Source organism: Molossus molossus, unplaced genomic scaffold, assembly GCF_014108415.1.
Source record: "Molossus molossus isolate mMolMol1 unplaced genomic scaffold, mMolMol1.p scaffold_m16_p_9, whole genome shotgun sequence".
NCBI lineage: Eukaryota > Metazoa > Chordata > Mammalia > Chiroptera > Molossidae > Molossus > Molossus molossus.
In genome coordinates this window covers 26,474,062-26,496,987 of record NW_023425403.1, presented here as the reverse complement: position 1 = coordinate 26,496,987, position 22,926 = coordinate 26,474,062, and the positions used below count along the sequence as shown (strand labels likewise).

General features: G+C 47.3%; 1 protein-coding gene across 1 annotated transcript; it reads right to left on the bottom strand.

Annotated features, from left to right (window-relative positions):
- Window positions 1–219: 219 nt before the first annotated feature.
- Window positions 220–21,832, bottom strand: EIF4EBP1 (eukaryotic translation initiation factor 4E binding protein 1). Its single transcript, XM_036250157.1, has 3 exons — window positions 21,635–21,832; window positions 3,299–3,478; window positions 220–633 (listed from the first exon to the last, which is right to left on the bottom strand). The coding sequence occupies exons 1-3, from the start codon at window positions 21,777–21,779 to the stop codon at window positions 602–604; spliced, it is 357 nt and encodes a 118-aa protein (XP_036106050.1). The 5' UTR covers window positions 21,780–21,832; the 3' UTR covers window positions 220–601.
- Between the last annotated feature and the right edge of the window lie 1,094 nt (window positions 21,833–22,926).

The following is a 22,926-nucleotide window of genomic DNA, read 5'->3' as shown; positions in this document are numbered from 1 at the left end:
GTTCAAACCCAGTCTGATCTCTCAGTGTGTGATTTTAACTTGAATTCTAAAATGAGGATGGCACTCACTCTACTTACGTCATAGATCAGCGTGAGAATCGAATGGGGTAATGTGTAGGAAAGGGCTTTGCATGCAATGTGCAGATAGTAGTTGGTGTTGGCTATCCAGGTGATATAGAAAAGAACTCAGACAGGGGCCAACTTTTGGCCCTTGGGCGAAGGTGACTTTTATTTCCTCTCTTGGGGGAAGGGGCGGGGGCTTCCCCAAGCACACCAACCTAAGAAAGGGGTGGGTATGCCCTTAGAGGGAGAGCCGGATGATCATTCAGAAGGGCTCCTCCAAGTCCATGTCCTGGCCCCAGGCTGCAGGGTGTGTGCTCTTGAGAGTCACTCCCCTTGGGGTGCCAGCTCTTGCATGAATGGAGGCACATAGAGGTATCTGCTGGTGTTCACCAAGAGGAAGGGAAGCAGGTGCCCTGACTGAGGGAGCAGAAGACTGGGGTGGTTGACCCCACACCCAGTGCCTGCCCAGGATGATAACTGACTCTCCGGAGAAGGGCCGGAGGGGCCCAGAGGCATTACTTGATCTGACGGCTGGTCCTTTAAATGTCCATCTCAAACTGTGACTCGTCACCTGGTGAGAGAAAGGACAGAGGGTCAGGTGAGCAATGACAAATGGTAGAACTGACATGTTAGAGGCTGGGGAGAGGTGTTATCTTTTCATTCCCGTGTTCCTACAAGAAGAGCTGAGGCCAGATTTATGTTGCCAAGGAGAAGGGAGGGAGGCAGGACTACACTAGGTATTCCTGGAAACACAGGCCTGAAGGTGCCCTGGCCAGCTGTCCTCTCTTCCCCAATCCCAAAGGAAGAGCAGGGACCAGGTCTCCCACAGCAGAGGTGATGGTCCTGATTTTGTATAATTTTTACTATTTTTGATGGTTACTTGTGAATTGACAAACACAATTTCATAGAAAAATATTCCTTAAACATAAATTTTTCTGGAGCACGTGTTCCAACTTTTGGTTAAGAAAACGATACCATAGCCTACTAGGCGCACATCCTAGCGCAGTAAAGAAGTTATTTGGGTAAAGCAGCCATTCACTGCCCTTGCCCTACTTTCCACTAAAATTCCCAAGTTCTTCATGCTTCGGCAGGTTGTTTTCCTTTTAATTACTTTATTTTTAAGTATGTTTTTATTGATTTCAGAGAGAGATAGAAACATCAATCAGCTGCCTCCTGCACAACCCTTACTGGGGATCAAGCCCAAAACCTGGGACCAGGAATCGAACTGGCGACCTGTTGGTGCATGGGATGACACTCAACTGAGCCACACCAGCCGGGCAGGTTGTTTTCTTTTAATGGAACTGTCTCATTCAGCATCTCTTGGGCAAGGCCCAAGGTTCTACATAGTAAGATGCCTACTCTGACCCACAGAGAAACAACTGGCCTCTTCTTCTGGTTATATTTACACAAATATGTGGGTCCAAGGCCAAGAGCTTTGGCTTCTTACATCTAGTTCAGCAAAACAAAAAATGACGTCCCTCTCTCACCACCACACCCCATCACAACAACTGTGCAAAACTACTAGGCCATTATTGTGGGTAAGGCTGCCACCTGGGGCACCATTGGGCCAACCCTGCATTGTTATGGGCCAGAGCAGCTGTAGAAACTGGGAGTAAGAGGGTATGCAGGTGGGGGCGAGGAACAGCCTTCAAGTAGTGGTGATTTAACAATTTCAGGCATGTACCTTCACCCTCAACTTTCAGTCTTTGATTTGAAGCAAAAAGTAGGCACTGTGCCACCAACCATATGAATCTGTTCACCCTTCTCTCCATCTTTCAATATGCGGCAGGGAACCCCGCTGCCTGGTGCTGTACGTATTGCTCTTCTGTGTCACTTCCCTCCCCAATTCTACTGCTTTCCAAGTCTGAAAGGCAAGGTAACTGTCTCCTGTCTTGGGCTGTGGGGTTCCCAAGGTGATTATGAATCATTTCCTGCAGGTTCTGGGTAAATGGATTCTGCTGCTGTCAGCAGAGCCAGCCCAGCCTGAGTTCTCAGCTGCTTCCTGTCTGGCCTGTACTGCCTTCTGGGTGAAGGGTCAGTGGGTTCCAGGCTGACTGTTTGTCTGCAAGTGCTCACACTGCATCCTCCCACAGTGGGGGAGCTCAGAGCCAGTCACGGTGCCACAAAGACTACATTCACACACACCTCTGCCGGGGGCCTGCTCTGATTACTTGGGGGCAGAATGGGGCACCAGAAGGACTTAGAGATGCCACGAGAAACCTGCAGAAACAACTGGTTGCATTGTTTCTACCCGTTCATCAAGAATCCACTAGTGGTCTGGTGGTGTGGCTCAGTGGATTGAGCATTGTCCCATGGACTAAGAAGTGCTGGTTCAATTCCCGGTCAGGGCACATGCCCGGGTTGTGGGCTCTATCTTCAGTGGGGGGCATGCAGGAGGCAGCTGATTGATGTCTCTCACATCGATGTTTCTCTCTCTATAAAAAAATCAATAAAAACTTATTTATTTATTTATTCATTCATTTATTTATTTATTTATTTATTTATTTATTTATTAATTTCCTCACCTGAGGACATTTTTCTATTTTTTGTTCAGGTAGAGTGGGAGGAATGGAGAGGAACAGAAAGAGAGAGAGAAACATCGATATGAAAGGAACACATCGAGTGGCTGCCACCCACACGACCGACCAGGGCCGGGGACAAACTGCAACTGAGGTACATGCCCTTAGCGGGAACCGAACCTGGGTCTCTCCGGACCGCAGGCTGACGCTCTAACCGCTGAGCCAAACCGGCTAGGGCAATAAAAACATATTTAAAAAAAAAAGAATATACTAGCAGACCAATACCCTGAAGAAGGCAACCAGGGATGCCTTTCTGAGCCTGTAGACCTAAAATTTCCTGGATGACAAGTACACCACGTCTTTGAAGAGTCGTCTCCTGCCCATGAACATCCTGGTGTGTTTCAAGTGTTGCAGATACAAGGTACAGCTTTAGGGCCAATTATGTGAAGGGGCACACTTACCAAAGTTGCTATGAGGAGCCCCTCCTATTTCAATCAAGCTCCCATCTTTCTTGGGCCCCTCTCATGGGAAAGTTGGTACTGATGAAAGTTCTCCCACCATCACTCCGACCCTTACCCCCACTCTCTGGACTCTGAGCTGTCCCACAGGTGGGGCAGTCACCATCCTTCTCTCCCTGGAATTCCCCCCAGTGGATAGGAGTCTCCGCTGCACATATTCCCATCCCAAAGAAGAGCCTGGCCAAGCCTGGCCACTCACCGCCTGCTGGCTTATCTTCAGGGCTGTTTTGCCGGTGGTTTTGGCGGGCTTCTGTGGGGGGCTCATCGCTTATAGGACTAGTGACCCCCGGAATGGCTGGCAGGTCCTTGGGGGGTGTTTTGGTCACAGGTGAATTCCGACACTCCATCAGGAACTTCCGGTCATAGATGATCCTGGTACCTGGAAGGGAACAGGGACATCAGTAGAGCCACTTTGAACTGCCTGCCTGCTCATTTTTCCACGTCTCTTGAGGCCTGGCTGCAGCAGAGGCAGCAGGTTTTCCTGCAAAAGCCGAACCTATGAAAGGAGGAGTGAGACCTATTCAGGTGCCTGGCTATAGCCCAGGACTCTGCCGCCACCAAACTGCCCTGACTCCCCGTTACAAGGGGCATTTTGATGGAAGGGGACCACTGGCCACCACACTGTGTCCTTTCTCCCCTCAGAGCTTTGCACGCCCTGTGCTCTCTCCTTGAAGCCCACCAACTCACTTACCTGATCGTGCTCAATGTTATTACCTGTGACAGTCATAGCCCACAGTGGAAAAGGTGGGTTGTTTTACTCACTTTTCAATTCTGTCTTTACAGTACCCTTGTATCCAGAATCTTTATCTCCATTTTACCAATGTGCAAACCGAAAATTAAGTGACTCCCCAACCAGTAAAAGCGTGGAGAGGAGTGACTCAGAGGCTCCACCTGCCCACAACAGGGTCTCCTGCTGAGCCCATCTCTCTGTGCCACCCTGCTCTGCCCCGGCACCGTTTACCTATTGCGCTGAGGTGCCTCTGCGCTTCAGGGGCATTCCATTCCTTTTCTTTTTGTTCTCTTTTGACAAGTGTCACCCTAGGGTGAGGACCATGTCTTATGGAATTATCCACTATCCTAAAACAACACTCTGGACCCATCCTGCGACACTTCAAAAAGGGGTGTTTTTCTCTAGTGTGGACTCAGGGTCCTTGTGGGAGACCCAGCTGATTCATCAAATAACAGTGAACAGTGAGAGAGTAGTCCCGTTTTGTCCACGTTGATCCTGATCACCTCTGAAGCACCAGTAATTAGTACCTCACTAACATTTGCTGATTGCTCCCTTTTCAACAAAGAGCAGGCCTCAGGTTCAAAGTGTTCAGCAGGCAAGGGAATTTAGCTGGAATGTAAAACTGTCTTGCTGTCATTATATTTCTTCTTTTTATAGTTACCTTCTATTTATGGCAAGTGAACCTGGTTTTCCAAATACAGAGGTGGTATCAAGTTTCCCTTTAATACATAATAGGATATAATTGAATACAAGGTGGGCCAAGAGTAGGTTGACCGTTGTTTGTATGGCAAATAATACAATAATTAATAAATAATAATACAAGAATAAACTGTTTCATGTACTCACAACTGTCAACCTACTTTTGCCCCACCCTGTATAATGGTATACATTATACAATGCATGTAATAAAATATCATAATAATATGAAATTAAAAAGGTAAGGCGATATAAAAATATTAGATACGTGTACAAGTAGAATGCAAAGTGTGATGGAAGTTGCAGCTGGAAGATGAATGACCGGAATTTAGAAACTGATTTCAGGATGCTACGAATGCCCTTCCTCATCAACAACCCTGAAACGTCTCCCTCACAGAAGGGCTATGAGGAGTGGCGTTCCAACAGCTGGGATTTCTTTCTTGAAGTTGCGCACAGGCCTCTCTGTTGCCCCCCAGAGAGGAACCAAGCTCCATCTCTGAGCTCTGACTGTGAGTACCTAGGCGGGGCTCCAGGTGCTGAGGACCTGGGGTGCGGAAGCCAGAGCAACGGGAGCTCAGCCTACTTGCCCGTGGTGCCCCAGTCTGACTCTGGCTCTACCCAGCTGTCACCTAGTCGTGCTTTCCTCCTCCAAGATGCAATGATACTGAAGCTGACAGCCCTGTTCATCACCACCAGGTGGTTAAAGTTCACAGTTCACATTTCTTAGAGTGAGGGGGTGTAAAAAAAAACCCCACAGAACGGGCTGCGACTTAAGGCTCTGCTACTAGCCAGATGTGTGACCCTGTGCGGTCACCCACTGTGCCTGCCTCTCCCCCTTTTGGGTCTCAGTTTCTTCATCTGTAACATGAAGGGCTGTGTGCCTAGGATCCAGGTAGGTTACAAATGGAGAACAGTTGCCTCTCCTTGAGAGATGGGACCACTTTTCTATTTCTTAATCCGCCAGGCTTAACACCTTACCTCCTTGTCTCCTTGCCTTCCCCCGCTTTTGCTTTCTTGTTGGTTTGTTCACCACAGAGTAGGGAACTGACCCTATCAGAGTGGAACCTAAGAACTGGAGATTCAATAGTTCAGAAGAGAACTTGGAGGGCAGCAGCTTCTGGGAAGATCCTTTAAAGATCATTAGCCTCCAGTGATTTAAAAACAAAACAAAACTGTGGTAACATATAGATAACAAAATGTACCACCTTAACCATTTTGAAGTGTACAGTTCAGAAGCTTTAAATGCATTCACAACGTTGTGCAAACCACCTCCAGAACTCTTTTCTTCTTGTAAAACTGAAACTCTGTACTCATTCAACAACTCCCTGTTTCCCCCTCCACCCGGCTCCTGGCAACCACCATTCCACTTTCTGTCTCTATGACTTGGACTGCTCTAAGTCCTTCATGGAAGTGGAATCATACAATATTTGTCTTTTTGGGACTGGCTTATTTCACTTAGCATAATGTCTTCAAGGCTCACCTATGTTGTAGCATGTGTCTGAATTTCCTTCCTTCCTTTTTTTCTGTTAATCCTTACCTGAGGATATTTTTCCCTTGATTTTATAGACAGAGTGGAAGGGAGAGAGGGAGAGAGAGAAATATCAATGTGAGAGAGATATATTGATTGGCTGCCTCCTACACAACCCTGATCAGGGGCCGGGGATTGAACCTGCAACCTAGGTATGTGCCCTTGACCAAAAAAAATTCTTGTCAGTATTTTAAAAAAATACTTCCTTTTAAAAAAAATTGTTGTCAGTATTACAGATGTCCCCCATTTTCCCCCCTCCACCCAACCCCCACCCCACCCCAGGCCTTCCCAACACTATTGTGGGTGTCCATGGGTTATGCATACATGCATATATCATCTTGGATTAATCTCTTCCCGTCCCCTCCACTGAGATCTATTATTCTGTTCCATGCATCCATGCCTCTAGATCTATTTTGTTCATTAGATTCCACATATAAGTGAGATCATGTAATATTTGTCTTTCTCTGTTTTATTTTGCCTAGCATAATAATTTCCAGGTCCATACATGCTGTCGCAAAGCATAAGATCTACTTTTTTTTTTTTTTTACCAGCCACACAGTATTCCATTGTGTAAATGTATTCCATTGCATGGATATACCACATTTTGTTTATCCACAGACATTTGGGTTACTTCCACCTTTTGGCTATTGTGAATAATATTGCTATGAATATGGATGTGCCAATATTTCTTTGAGACCCTGCTTTCAATTCTTAGGGGTATCTACCCAGAAGGGCCCCTGCAAAATTTTAAATAATTATACTCAAAAGAAAAAAAGAAACAGCCTCTGTGTCCTTTGTCCTATAGCTAGAGCACTTAATTAAAAATCAATATCCACCCTGGCCGGTTTAGTTCAGCAGTTAGAACATTGGCCTGCGGTCCAGGGAGACCTGGGTTCGGTTCCCGCTAAGGGCATGTACCTTGGTTGCAGTTTGTCCCTGGCCATGGTTGGTCATGTGGGTGGCAGCCACTCGATGTGTCCCTTTCACGTCCATGTTTCTCTCTCTCTCTCTCCCTCCCTCCCTCCCTCCCTCCCTCCCACTCTATCTGAACAAAAAATGGAAAGATGTCCTCAGGTGAGGATTAAAAAAAAAAAAATTAATAGCCTCATTTGTGCTAAAAAAATCCATAAATGATGGCAGAGGCGGCACCCAAGACACCCTTGACAAGGGTATTTCAGTGGTGGAGGGTAAACAGTGGTGCTCAGAAAGTCAGGTAACAAGGCACCAAGCCTAGGCAGGTATGGTGCGGGGACCACAAAGCCACCTCTGACTCAGGGCCAGTGAGAAACAGAAGCTACAGATCAACGTGGTAAAAGCGTTTCCTACGAAGGTCTTTGGCTTGTTAAGCCCTTTTCCTTCCATCCCCCCATGGGATTCACCACTACACAGCTTCAGGAAATCCCCTAAATCTCTCAAAGATACGGAAAACTTAACAAAACACATACACTCATGTATGCGTAAACAAGGACATAGACAATAATATTGGGGAGGTGCAGACTGGGAGGAGGGTGTCAATGGAGGAGAAACATCTGTAACAAAAATAAATAAATAAACAAAAAACCCCACATACAGTTAATTATTGTCAAACTAGGAACCCTTGGATAGAAAGGTTGCTGCGGTCTCCTGGTGCTTGGGACTTGGCCTGCAAACAGGGACCGGAAATAAAAACCAGAGGGGGGTGCCAAGGTCCCTGCAAGGTGCTCAGCAGCAGCAGCTGGAGACTGCAGGTCAGGTGTGGTCTTCTGGGGAGTGTGGATATCACACCAGGCGGTCTCCATGCAACATTCTTTAGCTGAGGGCCTACTTCCTCTCTCCATATTAGGGAAAATGACCCAACTCTACTTGGTTTCTACAAACCAGAGTTTTTGAGGATCTAAGAGGCTTCAAGGTGTCGGAGTAAAGACATTTTTCCTGCTGCTCCTCTCAAATGTCATGCAGAACAATGAGAAATAGAAGCACAGACTCCAACTTGGATGCACGTGGGGCTCAAACTGTTCCCAAATCACAATATATAGAGATAGAAGGTGAACAAAAGAATGGTGCTAACAGAGGGAAAACTAACACCTAAATGCAGGGGTGGGTGTGGAGGTGATAATGGGAAGCTAGTGGGCTGCCCCAGAGAATCCCAGGAGGCTCAGGAGTTAGAGGCACTGTAGGAAATCAGATGGGGCTGATAACACGGAGAGATGCCCTGTGTTCCTCACCCAGGAGGGAGGGGAAATTAAGTTAAAGTTGGTGTCCTGAATGGTGAGCCTCAGATCCCCTCCCTGCCCTGCTTCAGGATAGTGAATCAAGATAAAGACCGAGAGAAACTGATTTAAAGAGGGGGTTCCCCAGTGAAAAAAAACAGCTAGCCACTAGACTGAGCCCCCCAGTGTCCAGAATGCAAAAGAGGCTTCCTGTCAGCTCTTGAGTATCTCACTGGTTTTTTTTATCCTCACCAGAGGACATTTTTTCACTTTAGTTCAGATAGAGTGGGAGGGAGAGAGAGGAAGAGAAAGAAACATCGACGTGAAAGGGACACATTGAGTGGCTACTTCCCGCATGACCCCAGAAAGGGCTGGGGACAAACTGCAACTGAGGTACGTGCCCTTGGCTGGAATCGAACCCAGGACTCATTGGTCTGTGGGCTGACGCTCCAACTGCTGAGCCAAACCAGCCGAGGCGAGCATCTCACTCTTAAACATAAACCTCCAAATGCCTCCACACATTTCTGAGAAAAATCTTACAACATTGAAGGAAAGATCTGAATAAATTAACAGGAGGAAACAGATAATAAAGGAAGCAGAAGATTTTAAAGAACAGAAAGACAAAGAGATAACTTAGAGATTCAATATTAGATAATAGGAAGTTAAGAAAGAGAGAAGAAACTGGTAAAAGGAATTTACTTAAATAGAAAAACAGAATTTTCCTGAGTTAAAAGAGATGAGTCTTGAAATGCCCTGAGTGTCCAGTGCAAGGAATTAAAAACACCAATTTAACATTCATCATGATATTTCACATTACCAAGGATAAAGAGAAAATCCTAAAATCTCCCAGAAAGAGGGGGAAAAACAACAGGTGCACACAAGGATTGGGAATAAGAAGGGCACACCATTTCTCCATGGCAACACTGGAAGTCTGAGGGCTGTGTCAAGCCTGAGGGAAAATTCATTTTGAATTAGTTTTATACCCAGCCCAAAATTAATCAAGTAAAAGTAGAACAGAGGTATTTTCAGAAAGCTAGAGGAGGATGTATTCTACCAAAATTAGAGAAAGACAAGAGACTTCAGGGAATCCTATGTCAACAGCTGTGTCCAGAGCAGCCAAACTATGTTAGTTCAGGAAAGAGAGAAAAAAAAATGAATTGATAAATTCAGAAGTCTGACTGACTGTGTATATAAACCATAAGAGGTGCTGGAGGGTGTGGGAAGATTTACTTGAATGAAAACTACGAACATTTTTTAAAAATTCATTTTTCTTTATTGATTTTAGAAAGAGGAAGAAAGAGGGAGACAGACATAGGAACATCGATGAGAGAGAACATCAACTGGCAGCCTCCTGCATGCCCCGCCCTGGGGATCGGGCCATAACCTGGGCATGCGCCCTGACCAGGAGTTGAACCAGTGACCTCTTGGTGCATGGGCTGATGCTCAACCACTGTGCCACACTGGCCGGGCAAAACTAGGCACATTTTAAAATGAAGCAATGTTTTAAAAAGGTAGAAAAACAAAAACTATATTATTGTAAACTACTTAGCTCATTGAGTCACAGCAATAAAAATAATGAATATGTATTTTTTAAAGCAAGTCAATAGATAAAATCAAGAAAAAGACAGAAATATGGAGGTAAATCCCCCAAGAAAGAGCTGAAAAATGTTGGTAGTTGCTTCTGAAGGGTAAGATGTGGTGGGAGAGACAAGAGGGTGCTGTTTTGCTACAAGTCTTTTAGGACTTTTGAGTTTTAACTATTTACATATATAAACTATTTACATATAGTAACTTTAAAATACTTTTATTATGAAAAAAATCAAGCACATACAAAAGTGTACAGAATAATATAATTATACACACACATAAAATTTTAATTCTTTTAAAAACTAAGGAACAGAACTAAAGTGCAATGCTGTGCAGCTACTAATTGGAATAAGAAAAGTGTGCATTGTTCACAGTATATGGTATGAGAAGTCACCTGGGGGGAGTAAGATAAGGATTAAAGAACAAACAAACAATCGTCCTTTTACACTGAGCATTAAAAAAATCTAATAAGAATATAATATTCTAAGAAGAATATTAGCAAACAAATAAGGATATAGGGTCAAAATTTCCTTTTCTAGTAAGTCAAATTAAAACGGCCTTGGCTAGAACTAGGTAGAGCCCCTCCCCAAAGCCCAGGGGTCCTCTGCTGGGCTGGAGAAGTTGTGCGGTGAGCTCATCCCTCTAGCACCTCTCTGAGCTGATGTGTACTAGACCCTGTCCACACTAGACTTGTATTCAAGGAATACTGTATTCTCAGAAACCGTCTTCAAGGATGAGGACTACCACAACCCAGGGACAAGTGTGAACCCTCGCCTACCCATTATCAATCTTTGTTCAATCCCATGCCCCAAAAGTAGGTGTGCTGGTCTCATGCATTCACCCCAGAAGCCCTTTGTACCAGCGTCATGCTAGGTGCTAGGGATACAAGCAATATTTAGCTGTAGTAAGAGCTTCTTGACCTCAGACACTCATGATTTAGTCAGAGAAGGACCTATAGACAAATAAATGCGGTCAACTGTGTGAAGTCTAAAAACAGGTGTATTTGGGGACCCCAGAGGGACAGGGGAGAGATCTACCTACCTTGTGTATACTTGTGGGGTCAGATACCAAGCCCCCCATCAGCCCTGTCTTCCAGCTTCCAGGCAGCCTGATCCTAAACCTCTGAGCTCGAGAAACATCCCTGTTACCCCAATCGTGCACTGCCCCAAAGTGAGGGGGCCATGGGGGAAGTAGACTGGGATTGACCTAGACTGGAGAAACTGAAGGTGCAGAGCAGGGGAGTCCAGAACTTTGTTCCATAGCAGGGCAGGAAGAGAACAGAGGTGGATTTCCCCCACATTTCAAACTATCTGTGTAGCTGGGATCCTGTTGGGTGTGGGTGGAGGCAGGGAGCAGAGTTCAGGGTTTGGTCTTGAACTACCTGTAGAAAAGAACTGAGACTATTTTCTAACTAAAAGCCTTTTTAAATGAATCCCCATATAAGCACGTGTGGGGAAAATGTAAGTTCAGTTGCAAGAGTTCCCTGCTCTGTGGAGAGAGGGGGTGGGGACAACACCTCCGGATGAATACTTGCTCTTCCTACAGCCTGGTGGTCAGAAACCCAGTTCTCCTATCTGCTAGCTCTAACCACTCTGGGCAAGTTGTTTCTCATTCCTTTGTTGCCTCAATTTCTTCTTCTGTCGAATGGGGTGATGATGATGGTGCCAACTTTAGGGGGTTGCTGTGTGGATGAGAACAGTGGCCGACACAAAGTATGCCCTATACAAACAAAGCCTAGCTACTGCCATGACCAGCATGGCTTCAGGTGACACATTTCACCATTTATTTGGTTCCATCCACACCAGGGACCAATATATGGTCAAAGCTGGGACAAATCAGGGGAGAGGAAGACAAGCCTGGAAAGAGACCTGGGGGGGCGGGGAAGGGCATCATCCATCCTTTTTGGGCCCAAAGACACATGCCTCAAGAACTACTGTGAGCTCTGGCACGTTTGGTAGCCAGTGTCTTTTGGGACTTTAAACTCCAGATGTGTACCAAATACAAGAATGGTATGTTTTCTCAAGGCCTGCTCTGTGGTGAGAACAGTTTACTTGAAGGTATAAAGTGATTTAGACAGTCCCCCAGGGTCTGGTTTCCTCACCTGTAAACAAGGGTTGTGGATTAGGTTCACTGAACTATTTTTAAAGCATCAACCCTGCCCCAGGCTTTATAGGTAATCTCTAGGGTGGGTTCCAGCTCTAATACACTACTATTTATTTTTAGGATCTCCTTGTTGGCAGGCGCTTAAAGTGGTACAAACAGCACAAGGTCTGGAGGCGGAAGTTCTGGGCTCAGACCTGAGCGGACCATGTCAGCCCCTTGGACTCCTAAGCTCAAAGAGGAGGGTACTAACAAGATGCACACCTCACAGGAGCATCACGAAGATCAAATCAGGTAACGAGTGTCTTGACTCCTTTTGTGAGAAAAAGCCATGACATCCACCCAATTGCTATGAAAAGAAAACCAATCAGAAGAGCAGATGCAAGCAGGAATGAGAAGCTCCTTAGAGGCTGAGGAGCATTTACTTATGTCTACTGCAGCCAGTACAGTGCTGGTCAGGTGGTCAAAACACATGCATTGCATAAATGAATGCTAAGAGTTTCAGGTAAAGTGACTATAGCAGTCACCATCGGTCATCACTGCCTGCCTGTGGGCCAGACCCTGCACTCACAGCCAGACATGCTGGGTCTCAGTGTCCCCCAAAACCCCCGACGAGGGAGACACATTACTCCCAACTCACAGACAGGAAACAGACTCAGAAAGGTTGCCCCCCATAGCCACCCAGACACCCAGAGGCAGACTTAGCTGGTCTTCTCTCCAGTCCTAAACACAGACTCTGTTTAAAATTAGCAAGGCAGATGGGCTAGTAGCCTCAGCCAGCACTGGCAACTGGAAAAATTACAGGGGTCTTCAGACTTTTACTTCTTCTGAGTGTTTGGCCGGGACAGGACGTTCCCTGAGAGACAAGCCGGCCTTAATTCCTTCTACATCTCCCCACAGTACCCACACTCGAGTTCCAAATGCTGCTGGATGCGACTCCTGTAAGTTGAGCCGAGCTCATCCCTCGCTTACCCCTGGGCCTCCCCTGGCAGAAGCATTCTTCTCCTGAGCAGGACGTGAGGCCCAGCAAGAGGACAAGAATGGAATTCCTAGAACTGCTGTTCCCATTCCAGGGAAAGGGAGAGCATTTCACAACAGGGTTAGGGGGAGGTTTGAATGCCTGTGCTCAGATGCAAGCCAGCAGCCCGTGGACAAAAATAATCCGGACGGCTTTCAATCCAGCTCTCACTAACTCTGTGTCAACCTGGAGGCAAGTGCACAGATGCCAGGGACTCCCAGGGGTCTCCCCAGCTCTGTGACCACCAGGCAGGAACCCTAAGTGTCTGGGCAGCTTTCCTGCCTGAGCTGTCTGTGTAGCACGTAGAGCTGACTTGTCAGGGAGCAAGTCTTGGTGAGAGAAGCAGAGCATGTTCAGGCCAAGATTTTTCTTCACCTCTGCCCCCACCAGCTCTGCAAAGGGAACTGAGATCCGGACGTATCTCAGGTGCCAGGAATCTTATGAAGTTCTTCGAACACCAACTAGGGGTGATTGGCAAGTGGCAAAGGCCTCTCTGGCTAGTCCCTCTTTTCAAAGGAATTCCCTTGAATGGAATAAGTCCCATTTATTTGAAAATTAAATAGGAGAAACAAGGCTTTTACAGAGACTTTCAGAAAAAAAATAGCTAAAATAATTATTCTAAGGGCTGGTCAAGCTCCTTCCCCTTTTCTTGTTCCCCAAAACACTTCAAAATGCCTGTGAAGAGCAGGGTAAGGGGGCCCCTGAAATTCACTACCAACAGAGAGTACCCTTCTGAAATGCCTCCCATTACACAGAAACACATGCTGTCTTTGGGAAGGGGAGGGACCCTGTTTTTTGTGTGAATTATGTCCCCCTAAATTCATAGGTTGAAGTCTCAACCTTCAGTACCTCAATGTATTGAGAGATAAGGTCTTTAAAGGGGCCATTAAGTTAACAGGAAGCCATTGGGGTGGGGCCCTAATCCACTATGCTGGTGTCATTATAAGAGACACCACAGCCCTGGCCAGTTTGGCTCAGCGGTTGAGCATTGGCCTGCAGACCAGAGAGTCCCGGCTTCGGTTCCTGCTAGGGGCAGGTACCACAAAAAAGGAGACACCACAGAGGAACAAACCACAGCCACAACCACAACCACGTGAAGAGGCAGTAAGAGGGCAGGGCGGCTGTCTGCAAGCCAAGGATGGAGGCCTCAGGAGAAATCAACCCTGCCAGCACTTTGATCTTGGACTTCCAGCCTCCAAAACAGTGAGAAAATAAATTTATATTGTTTAAGCTGCCCACTTTGTGATACGTTGTTATGGCAGATCTAGCAAAGTAATATAGGCCCACTTTACCCTTTTATTCTGAAGGGCTGACGAGGGAAATCTGTTTTCACATACTCTTCAAGGCAAGAGACCAAATTCCTAACCTCCACACTCTATGTATCACCAGGAAACCACAGGGAGTTCGGAACTTGCTTGCACCTCCAGGTATTCTCACTCCTACCCAGTTTTAGAATGCTGGGCTCAAAAACTCAACTCTATTCTATTGTCAGTACTCCAGAAAATCAAGGATGTTTAAATGGAGGGCAGAGCAAGTGTGGGCTCCTTGATGAGTGTTCCCAAAGCCAGGCCACTTGGAGGGGACAGAGAAGGTAGGCTGGGTAGGTAGTGAATAAGCGTGGGGGGTGGGGGCGCGCAAGACAGAAAGTGGAATGCACTGCCCAGTGGCCTGGCATCATGGCCATCTGTATGGTTTGCTTTGTGGAGCTGGACATAAGGTCTTGAAAAATAGGGTATGGAACTGATGACTCAGTGTTTTCTGGAAGGTGTCTTCTGTTCTTAAACCCAGAGTGGATTCGCAGGCTTGTGATTCTGGTTTGCTTCTACACCTGGCCCTGGCTCTGCTGGCCAGTTAAGCTCCCTCAAAAGACCATTGTTTTGAGCTTTGGCCCTTGTGGAAAATGGTCTGAAAACATGGACCCCATAACTCATCCCATCCTTGTTCACACATATGGCTTCCCTCATTTAAAGGCTGTTATTTCCCTGTCTCTGAATCCGAGTTAGTCCTGTGTCTTACTTTGACCAGCAGAATACAATGTAAGTGATGTTATGTGGCTTCTCAGCCTGAGCCTTAAGAGGCCTTGAAAACTGTCAACTAAATACATAAGCTCAGGTTAGACTTTTGAATGGTGTGAGACCAAGAGGACAGAGAGAGTTCCCAGCCTTCCTAGTGTCCCCATCAATGCCCCTGATATGTGGGTAAGGTGATCTTGGACATTCTAGCCAAGGTCAATCCAGCTGCCAATTGTATGCAGTCAGATGAGTCAGTGCAGGGAACGTCATCAAGGAATGCTCAAGAAATGTTGAAGTTACCAGTTTTGTGATGGCTTGTTACACAGCAACAGCTGATTGATACAGTCATTCTCATCAACACAAGTATCTCTGAGCAGCTGGTGAGCCCTGATACTTGGGGCCTGGTCTCTGAGCTCTCTCAGTAAACTTTCATGGGCATAGACATTGGATTACAAGGCCCCTTTTGTTGCCCATGTTCTTGAGCACCCAAAGCCACAGGCAGATGTCATCTCCTCTTGCCTAGTCAATGATCCTAGGTGCAAACATGTAAATAAAGAGCATCAATCCCAGTGTCTGACACCCTGGCCCCCAAACTGACTTGTTCAAATATGTACCCCTATGTACATAGCAGCACTATTTACAATCGCTAAGATCTAGAAACAGCCCAAGTGTCCATCAATAGATGAATGGCTAAAAAAGCTGTGGTACGTATACCCTTTGGAATACTATGGAATGGAATACTATGCAGCTGTAAGAAAGAAAGATCTCTTATCTTTTGAAACGACATGGAGGGACCTGGGGAGTATTATGCTAAGCGAAACAAGCCAATCAGAGAAAGACAAATGTCACATGATCTCACTTATTTGTGGAATATAATGAACAAAACAAGCTGATGAACAAAATAGACCCAGAGACATAGAAGTAGGGTATAGACTGACAAACTTCAGAAGAAGGGGGCTGGGGGCAGGGCAGGGGGAAGGGAAGAGATAAACCACAGAACTTATATGCATGTATATGTAACCATAGACATAGACAACAATGCTGGAGACAGGGGGAGAGGGCAGGATCGGGAGGAGGGTGTCAATGGGGGAAAAAAGAGAAACAACTATAACAAAATAAGTTAATTAAAAAATAAATAAAGTTAAAAGTCAAGGAAAAAAACTGACTTGTTCAATATAAAAAAGTAATTTATTTTACTTTCTGCTTAATGATAATAGAGAAAAGTAACATCAGTAATACTGGAATTAGTGGAAAAGTTTAGAGAAAGTAAGTTTCTGCGTCTGGATCATCCCAAGTTAAACAATTATACCCTATAAATGTTATAATTAAGATAGCTCAGACCCGGGCCAGTTGGTAAAGAAACTAGGTTACCCTGATAATGCTATCTTTTTTTTTTTTTTTTTTTTAATATGTTTTGAGAGAGGAAGGGAGAGGCAGAGAGAAAGAGAAATTGATGAGAAAAATCAATCAGTTACCTCTGGCATGTACCCCAACCATGGGGTACATGGGCACGTGCCCTGACCAGGAATGGAACCGTGACCCTTTGGAGCCTGAGCCACACTGGCCAGGATCTGAGAATGCTTTCACTCCAGGATTCTTCTCAACCCTTCACATGTGAAACATCAGACCTGACACTCATTTGGGAGATACAAAGATGAGTAAGATTACTCTGAAAATACTTCCTGGCCAGCCTAGGGAACAAAAACGTAAACATATACACGTGATTCATTTGTTATGAATCATAATGGAGGAAGAACACTGGCATGGATCTAGGTAAGACCAGAAAGTAACAAGTTTTTCATTTGGTGGAACATACAAGAATCTATGTGTACAAACAAATAATTTTTGTCAAGAATTTTTACCTCAGGAAGCAATCCTTTTTTCAATACTGCTGCCCCTTCTTAACTCCTCTTCTGGAATAACATCGAATAAAGTCCCATATGAGAAAATGCCTCACTACCAACAGATAAAGATGGTACCACTGGCCAGCACTTTCACCAAATTCGGTAATAAAGGATTTCTTTGCTCTTTCAGGGAAAAGAAAAAAAAAAATCAAACTCCTCTTTCAAATAATAAGGCCTGCCACCTTTGAAGATATGGAAAAAAAATATGTAAGCCTTTGAATGCAATTAAAAATCTAACAGCGAGCCCTGGCTGATTTGGCTCAGCGGTTAGAGTGTCGGCCTGCGGACCAGAGTCCCAGGTTTGGTTCCTGCTAAGGGCACATAACTCGGTTGCAGTTTGACCCCAGCCTAGGCTGGGGTCGTGGGGGTGGGAACCACTTGATGTGTCCCTTTCACGTCAATGTTTCTCTCTCTCTTCCTCCCTCTCTCTCCTGTTCTATCTGAAGATAAATGCAAAGATGTCCTAGGATGAGGCTAACAGCTATATCTGCATTGTTAGAATGTGAGGCCTATCAGGGTGACTACTCTGAGTAGGCAATTCTCACTTGAGTATCATACAAGTTCTACTGGTTATGGGGTTGGGGGGGGTGTCTGTCTAATTGCTTCATTCTATAGATACAACTTTGATGCTTATAATTCTATTTCAGGTGTGTCTTCATCTTTCTCAAATAGAAATCCAATCCCTTAAAGTCGGACTGACTTTCAATTCTGGATGTGGTAAATGCCTTAAAAACAGGGAGGCTTGTGGTCATCAGAGTGAGTGTGGGTGCTCTACAAGTAGGCCCCCATCAAAGTCTCTAATGAGGGACTCAGTGTGGAATGTTCTAAGTGCTTTCAAAGGAAGCTCAGGTCAGTGTGAAAAGAGGCCCATTATATTTCCCTCGATGCCTTAATGTCCAAGTACTTTTTACCTGTCCTCAATAATGAGATGTATTCTCCCCTATATGACTAAGGCCTCAGGCCACTGGTTGTGCCCTCGCTTCAGTGCCCAGTGACCTCCCTCTCTTCCCGGCAGTGTCTGTTCCATAGCCAAACACTTGGGAGCTGCTCCAAGGTAAGCTTCCTGGGCATAGACTTTGTTTGTCTAACCAAACAAGGTGTCATTAACACCTGTAGCCCTACCTGCTTACCTCTGATTAACCTTATCCAGGCATAGGGCTTAAGTATGACTAATACCCAAGCAAACCCTATAGGCTTTGGGGTCAAATAGCTAACATGGAACTGGGAACATAGAGATTGGTGAGGGTCGGGCAGAACAGAGGAAAGTTTCTGACCCAGTCTGCTGGTTCATGGTGCCACCAGAGATTTTCAAAACTCCATGAACTCAAATATTCATAAAGTACACTCCATTCAGCAAATTCCTCTTAAATTCTCCAGACCTTAACTTCACATCAGTGGCTCAGCCTGTGTGTGTGTGTGTGTGGGGGTGGTGGTGGTGGTGGTGGTGGTGATAAATACCATGGAAAGTAAACCAGAGTCACTGGAATGAAGATGGCTCCAATCAACCGCTATTCCTTTTCTTCCAGAGACAAACACTGCAGTGCCATATCCAGCGGGAGTGACTGCTGGACACTTATTCAGCAACTCCTGACAGCTCCTGTAAAAGGGTGTGGGCACCCATGCAGACTCTCTCCAGACCCTGGTTTAAAGACTGATGCCAAATCCAACCTTAAGACAAGTTTACCAGGATAGAAGCATTACTTTTTGCCAGACCCCAAGGTCTAAAAAGGTGAGAAAAGTCATGTTCTATTAATTCCTGAGTACAGTAGTCCCCCCTTATCTATGGGGAACACATTCCAAGACCCCTAGTGGATGCCTGAAACCATGGTTAGTACCAAACCCTAAGTGACTAACAGGTGGATAGCATATTCAGTGTGCATATGTTGGACAGAGGGATAATTTACTACCCAGGTGGGACAGAGAAGGATGTCATAATATTTCATCACGATCAGAATGATGTGCAATTTAAAACTTATGAATTGTTTATTTCTGGATTTTTCCATTTAATCTTTTTGTACTGTGGATAACTGGAACCATGGATAAGTGGGGGGCTACTGTGCTCAGTGTGGTATTTAAAGCAATCACTGGGAGCTAGTTAGAAATGCAGAATCTCAGGCCCTACCCCAGAACCTAAAGAATCAGAATCTGCATTTAAATGAGGTCCCCAGGTGATTCATATGCACATTGAAAACTGAGAAACAGCACTCTAGACTGGAGCAAAGGGTAACAGAATGATCTTTTCTCATTAGTTCAAGCTTTTCTGTCCTGGCAAAGGGGTAGGGTAAAGTGTGTATTTTTTTTTTTAAATCCTCACCCAAGGACATTTTTGCATTTATCTTCAGATAGAGTGGGAGGAAGAGAGGAAAAATGAGAGAGAGAGAGAGAGAGAGAGAGAGAGAGAGAGAGAGAAAGAGAGAGAAAGAAACATCGATGTGAGAGAGACACATCGAGTGGTTGCCACCCATACGACCCCACCGGGGCCAGGGACAAACTGCAACCGTGTCCATGCCCTTAGTGGGAACCGAACCCGTGACTCTCCGGTCTGTGGGCCGAAGCTCTAACCACTGAGCAAAACCAGCCAGGGCGGGTAAAGTGTGTTTTGGAAGATTTCACACCTTGGCTAACTGAGGCAGAGGTAAGGATGGATTCTTTGGTAAGGGGCTGTGAGCTGTGCCTGCCCCACTGGACACCCCAGACAAGAAAGACTGGCTTTAGGCTCCTGGCACGGCTAGCTTTCTCCCAGTTGGCCTCAGAAACTAAGTTACACTCTGATATGGGGAAGCTCCTTCCCCTGCTCCCAACTAAAGACCCTCAAAGAGAGGAGGATTTGCTATAGTCTGTCAAAAAACAAAACAAAACAAAACAAAAAAACACCCATTTCCCAGTCCAAAATGAGAAGTAGAGAGTTCCCTATAAACAGTATCACTGGGTACTTCTTCCAATCTGATCTGTCCCCATCGGGCAACAAGGGGTGCAAGAAGGCTTCCTGAGCCTTCAGGTGTGCCTCAGTGCCCACCCTGAACAGATCGAGCAGATTCACACCCTCACTTGAAGAAATCCCTCAAACTGTTGGGAAAGGTCCTGAAAGACATCACGACACAGAAGACGCAGAGCAGCATGGATTACATAAAGACCAGCCAGGAAAGAGACGTGGAGTCAAAAGTGGCAGGAAGAGTCCCTGGGAACTTTTCCGTGGGTCATTTTTAAAAGGAGGGAGGGGGAGAGAGAGAGAGAGCGAGAGGGCACGCGGGCAGTTTTCCCCTCTATGCTTGGCTGCTATTTCTTTCTTTATTTTAAAAAAAAAAAAAATGTTTTTATTGATTTTTTTTAAGAGCGAGAGGAAGGGAGAGAGAGAACCATCGTGAGAAACATCAATCGGCCGCCTCCTGCCCGCCCCCTACTGGGGATGTGTCCCTGGCATGTGGCCTGACAGGGAATCAAACCTCTCTGTCCATGGGATCAAGCTCCAAACCACTGAGCCACCGCAGGGCATTGGTTGCTATTTCTTGCCCAATTTGGGAAAACTGTATGTCACTGGACAACGAACACGTGTTTTTAAGCTTTGGGGCCTCAGTGCCATGTTCTGTAGAATAAGGTGGCACGGCTGGACAAGAACATCTAAGACCCCTAACAATTCTAACTTTGTATGTTTTGGATCAAACAGCCCAACACCTCGCTGGTAGTGGGACAGCTGCCTGAGCAAATAAACATGTGGCCCCGGACGCTGGCCGATGAGCTGCATCCTGCCCCGCCTGCATCCGCCTGCATCCGCCTGCACCCTAGTCTCTGCGCAGCGCCAGATCCTGGCCGTTCTAGAGTAGTTTGGGCAGAAGTGGTGGAGGGTGGAGGGGAGGGAAGAAGGGCAAAATGGGGTGAGGGCAGCACGAGGATGGGAGGGGCGTGGTGAGCCACGAGGAGGATTTCATTATGCAAACAGGCGGGCAGGTTTCATCAGCGCCTGTGCGCTGGGGCTCCCGGGCTGGGAGGGAATGCCTGGCTCCCCAGGGCAGCCCAAGGCTGACCTCAGCCCGCGCCAGCTCAGCTTCCTCTTCCTCATCCACTCTTAGGGAGGTCACACGGGTCCCCTCTACCCCCTCCTACCCCCCCGGACAGAGGAACGTGTTTTTCTGCACAGCCCTGCCTGAAGCCCCAGGTCCCTTGGCATAGTTCCCACACACACAAATGGGCAATTTGCCACAGGTGCCGGCGAGGCTGCTGGAGCAGGCGAGCGCCTCAGCCCCAAACCTCCGTGAGGGTGCTTGCCCGACGCAAAACTGGGGGTACCTCGGGAAGGAAAGAGGACTCTGCAAGGCTCATTTACCCCAACAGAGAACGCCCATGCCACCCGGCCCCAACCCCAGGCCAGTACTCTCCTCGACCCGTGGGCACCCTAACCTCACCGCATTCCCACTAAGAACTGTCCCCAACACCCACAAGGGGCAGCACGCCTCGGCATGTGGCAGTCCTGGAAACATGCCTATCTGTTTGGGTGGGGGGCACTCAGCTGTCTTTCCCAGAAGAAAACTCATGGGGCATTTTGCAATTCCGGCTCTGGAGGACGCACCCAGAGAGCAGGCAACGGGACGCGGCCACCGCTCGTTCCCTGTGGCCACTTCCTCGACCCTCACTGTCTCCCCGATGCCCCTTAGCCGTTCTTCCCAGTCGCCGAGCCTCTGAGTCTACTCGCCCGTCCAATGGGCGGTGGCGGAGCCCCCGCTCGGTCCAGTCCGTCCTCCCCGCCCGCACCCGGACCCCGCGAGCCCGCGCCTACCTCCCGGGGTGGTGCTGAAGAGCGTGCCGCCGGGGGTGGTGCTGTAGTCCCCGGGGGGTAGCTGCACGCTGTCGCTGAGGACCACCCGGTGAGTGGCGGGGATGGCCCGGCTTGGGGTCTGGCTGCAGCTGCCGCCGCCGGACATGGTCTTCCGCGCGCAGTGCCAGCGGCCAGAACGTGGCTCTCAGCCGCTCCTGCCTCGCTCCGCCTGGCTCGGGCCGGCCCCGCCCAAGGCCGTCCCTTCCGCCTCTTTCTCTTGACACCCCCTGGGATTTGTAGTCCCGCCGCTGCTTGCACGTGGGTGCCTCCGACCCGAGCTGAGAGGCCCCCTGCCGACAGTCTCCTGCGCGCACGTGCCAGCGCCAACTCCTTGTTCCTGCCCCTTTCGCTCCTGGGTCGCTCCGGCCACGCTGGCGGGGACGGACGTGGGGGCTCGGGAGGCTGGCGGGGAGACGCGTTGGGTCGGGGGCGTGTCTCCCCGCTCTGCGGGGGTCCTAGCCGACCCGCCACTCTGGGAAGACCCGCAGGACTACATCAGGCCGGATATTCCCCACAACCCTCCCTATTGCGTGCTTATGTCCCTCCGATGAGAAGGTGGGGATTGACTGGTCGTTCACCCCCTTCTTGGTTTATTGAGCATTTGCGATGTGGCAGGTGTTGAAGAAATGGCAAGAAGGCTCGCTCCGTGGCTTCGGGGAGGGTGTGAGAGAGGACACGTGAACAAACCACCCCGCTGGGGGATGTGGCTAAACCTAGAGCGAGGTGGAGGTTGGAGTATGGGGGGGGGGGGGGGGCGGGGGGGGAGGGGTAAGAGTTGATAAAGAAGGTTCCTTGTCGTTTTTTGAGTTGGGCCCAAGGCCCCGCAGGCTGCCTGACATTTGGTAGGCACTCGTTGAATGGATGAAGGAATGAATCCTCAAGGAAATCCCTAAGTGGAGAGAAAATAATGCAAGGAGGATGGAAAAGCCTTTTGGGTGAGAGAAGTTTCTGTCATTGTGGCCACAACTTGGAAAGAAAGAGAGAAGAGAACAGTTTAAAAGGAAAATTGAGGCCAGATTGTGAAGGGTCTTTTCAATTATGCGAAGATGTTCAGAATTTGTTCTACAAGGGCAGGAGATGTCAGAGACCTTTTAAGCTGGGGAGTGACATGATTTAGTTTTTTTTTTTTAGAAAGATAGATAACTGGTGGCTTTGGAGTTAGAATGGACCGCAGGAGGGTGAGGCAACCAGGTAGGTCACTCCTGAGCTAAACTCTAGGCCTACATTGTCTAGGAAGGTAGCCACTGGCCACT

Coding starts and splice junctions, on each gene's coding strand:
- EIF4EBP1 (XM_036250157.1), bottom strand. CDS start 21,779: ATGTCCGGCGGCGGCAGCTGCAGCCAGACCCCAAGCCGGGCCATCCCC. Junction 3,479..21,634: donor CTTCAGCACCACCCCGGGAG/GTAGGCGCGGGC, acceptor GTTCCCTTCCAG/GTACCAGGATCATCTATGAC. Junction 634..3,298: donor TGAAGATAAGCCAGCAGGCG/GTGAGTGGCCAG, acceptor TTCTCTCACCAG/GTGACGAGTCACAGTTTGAG.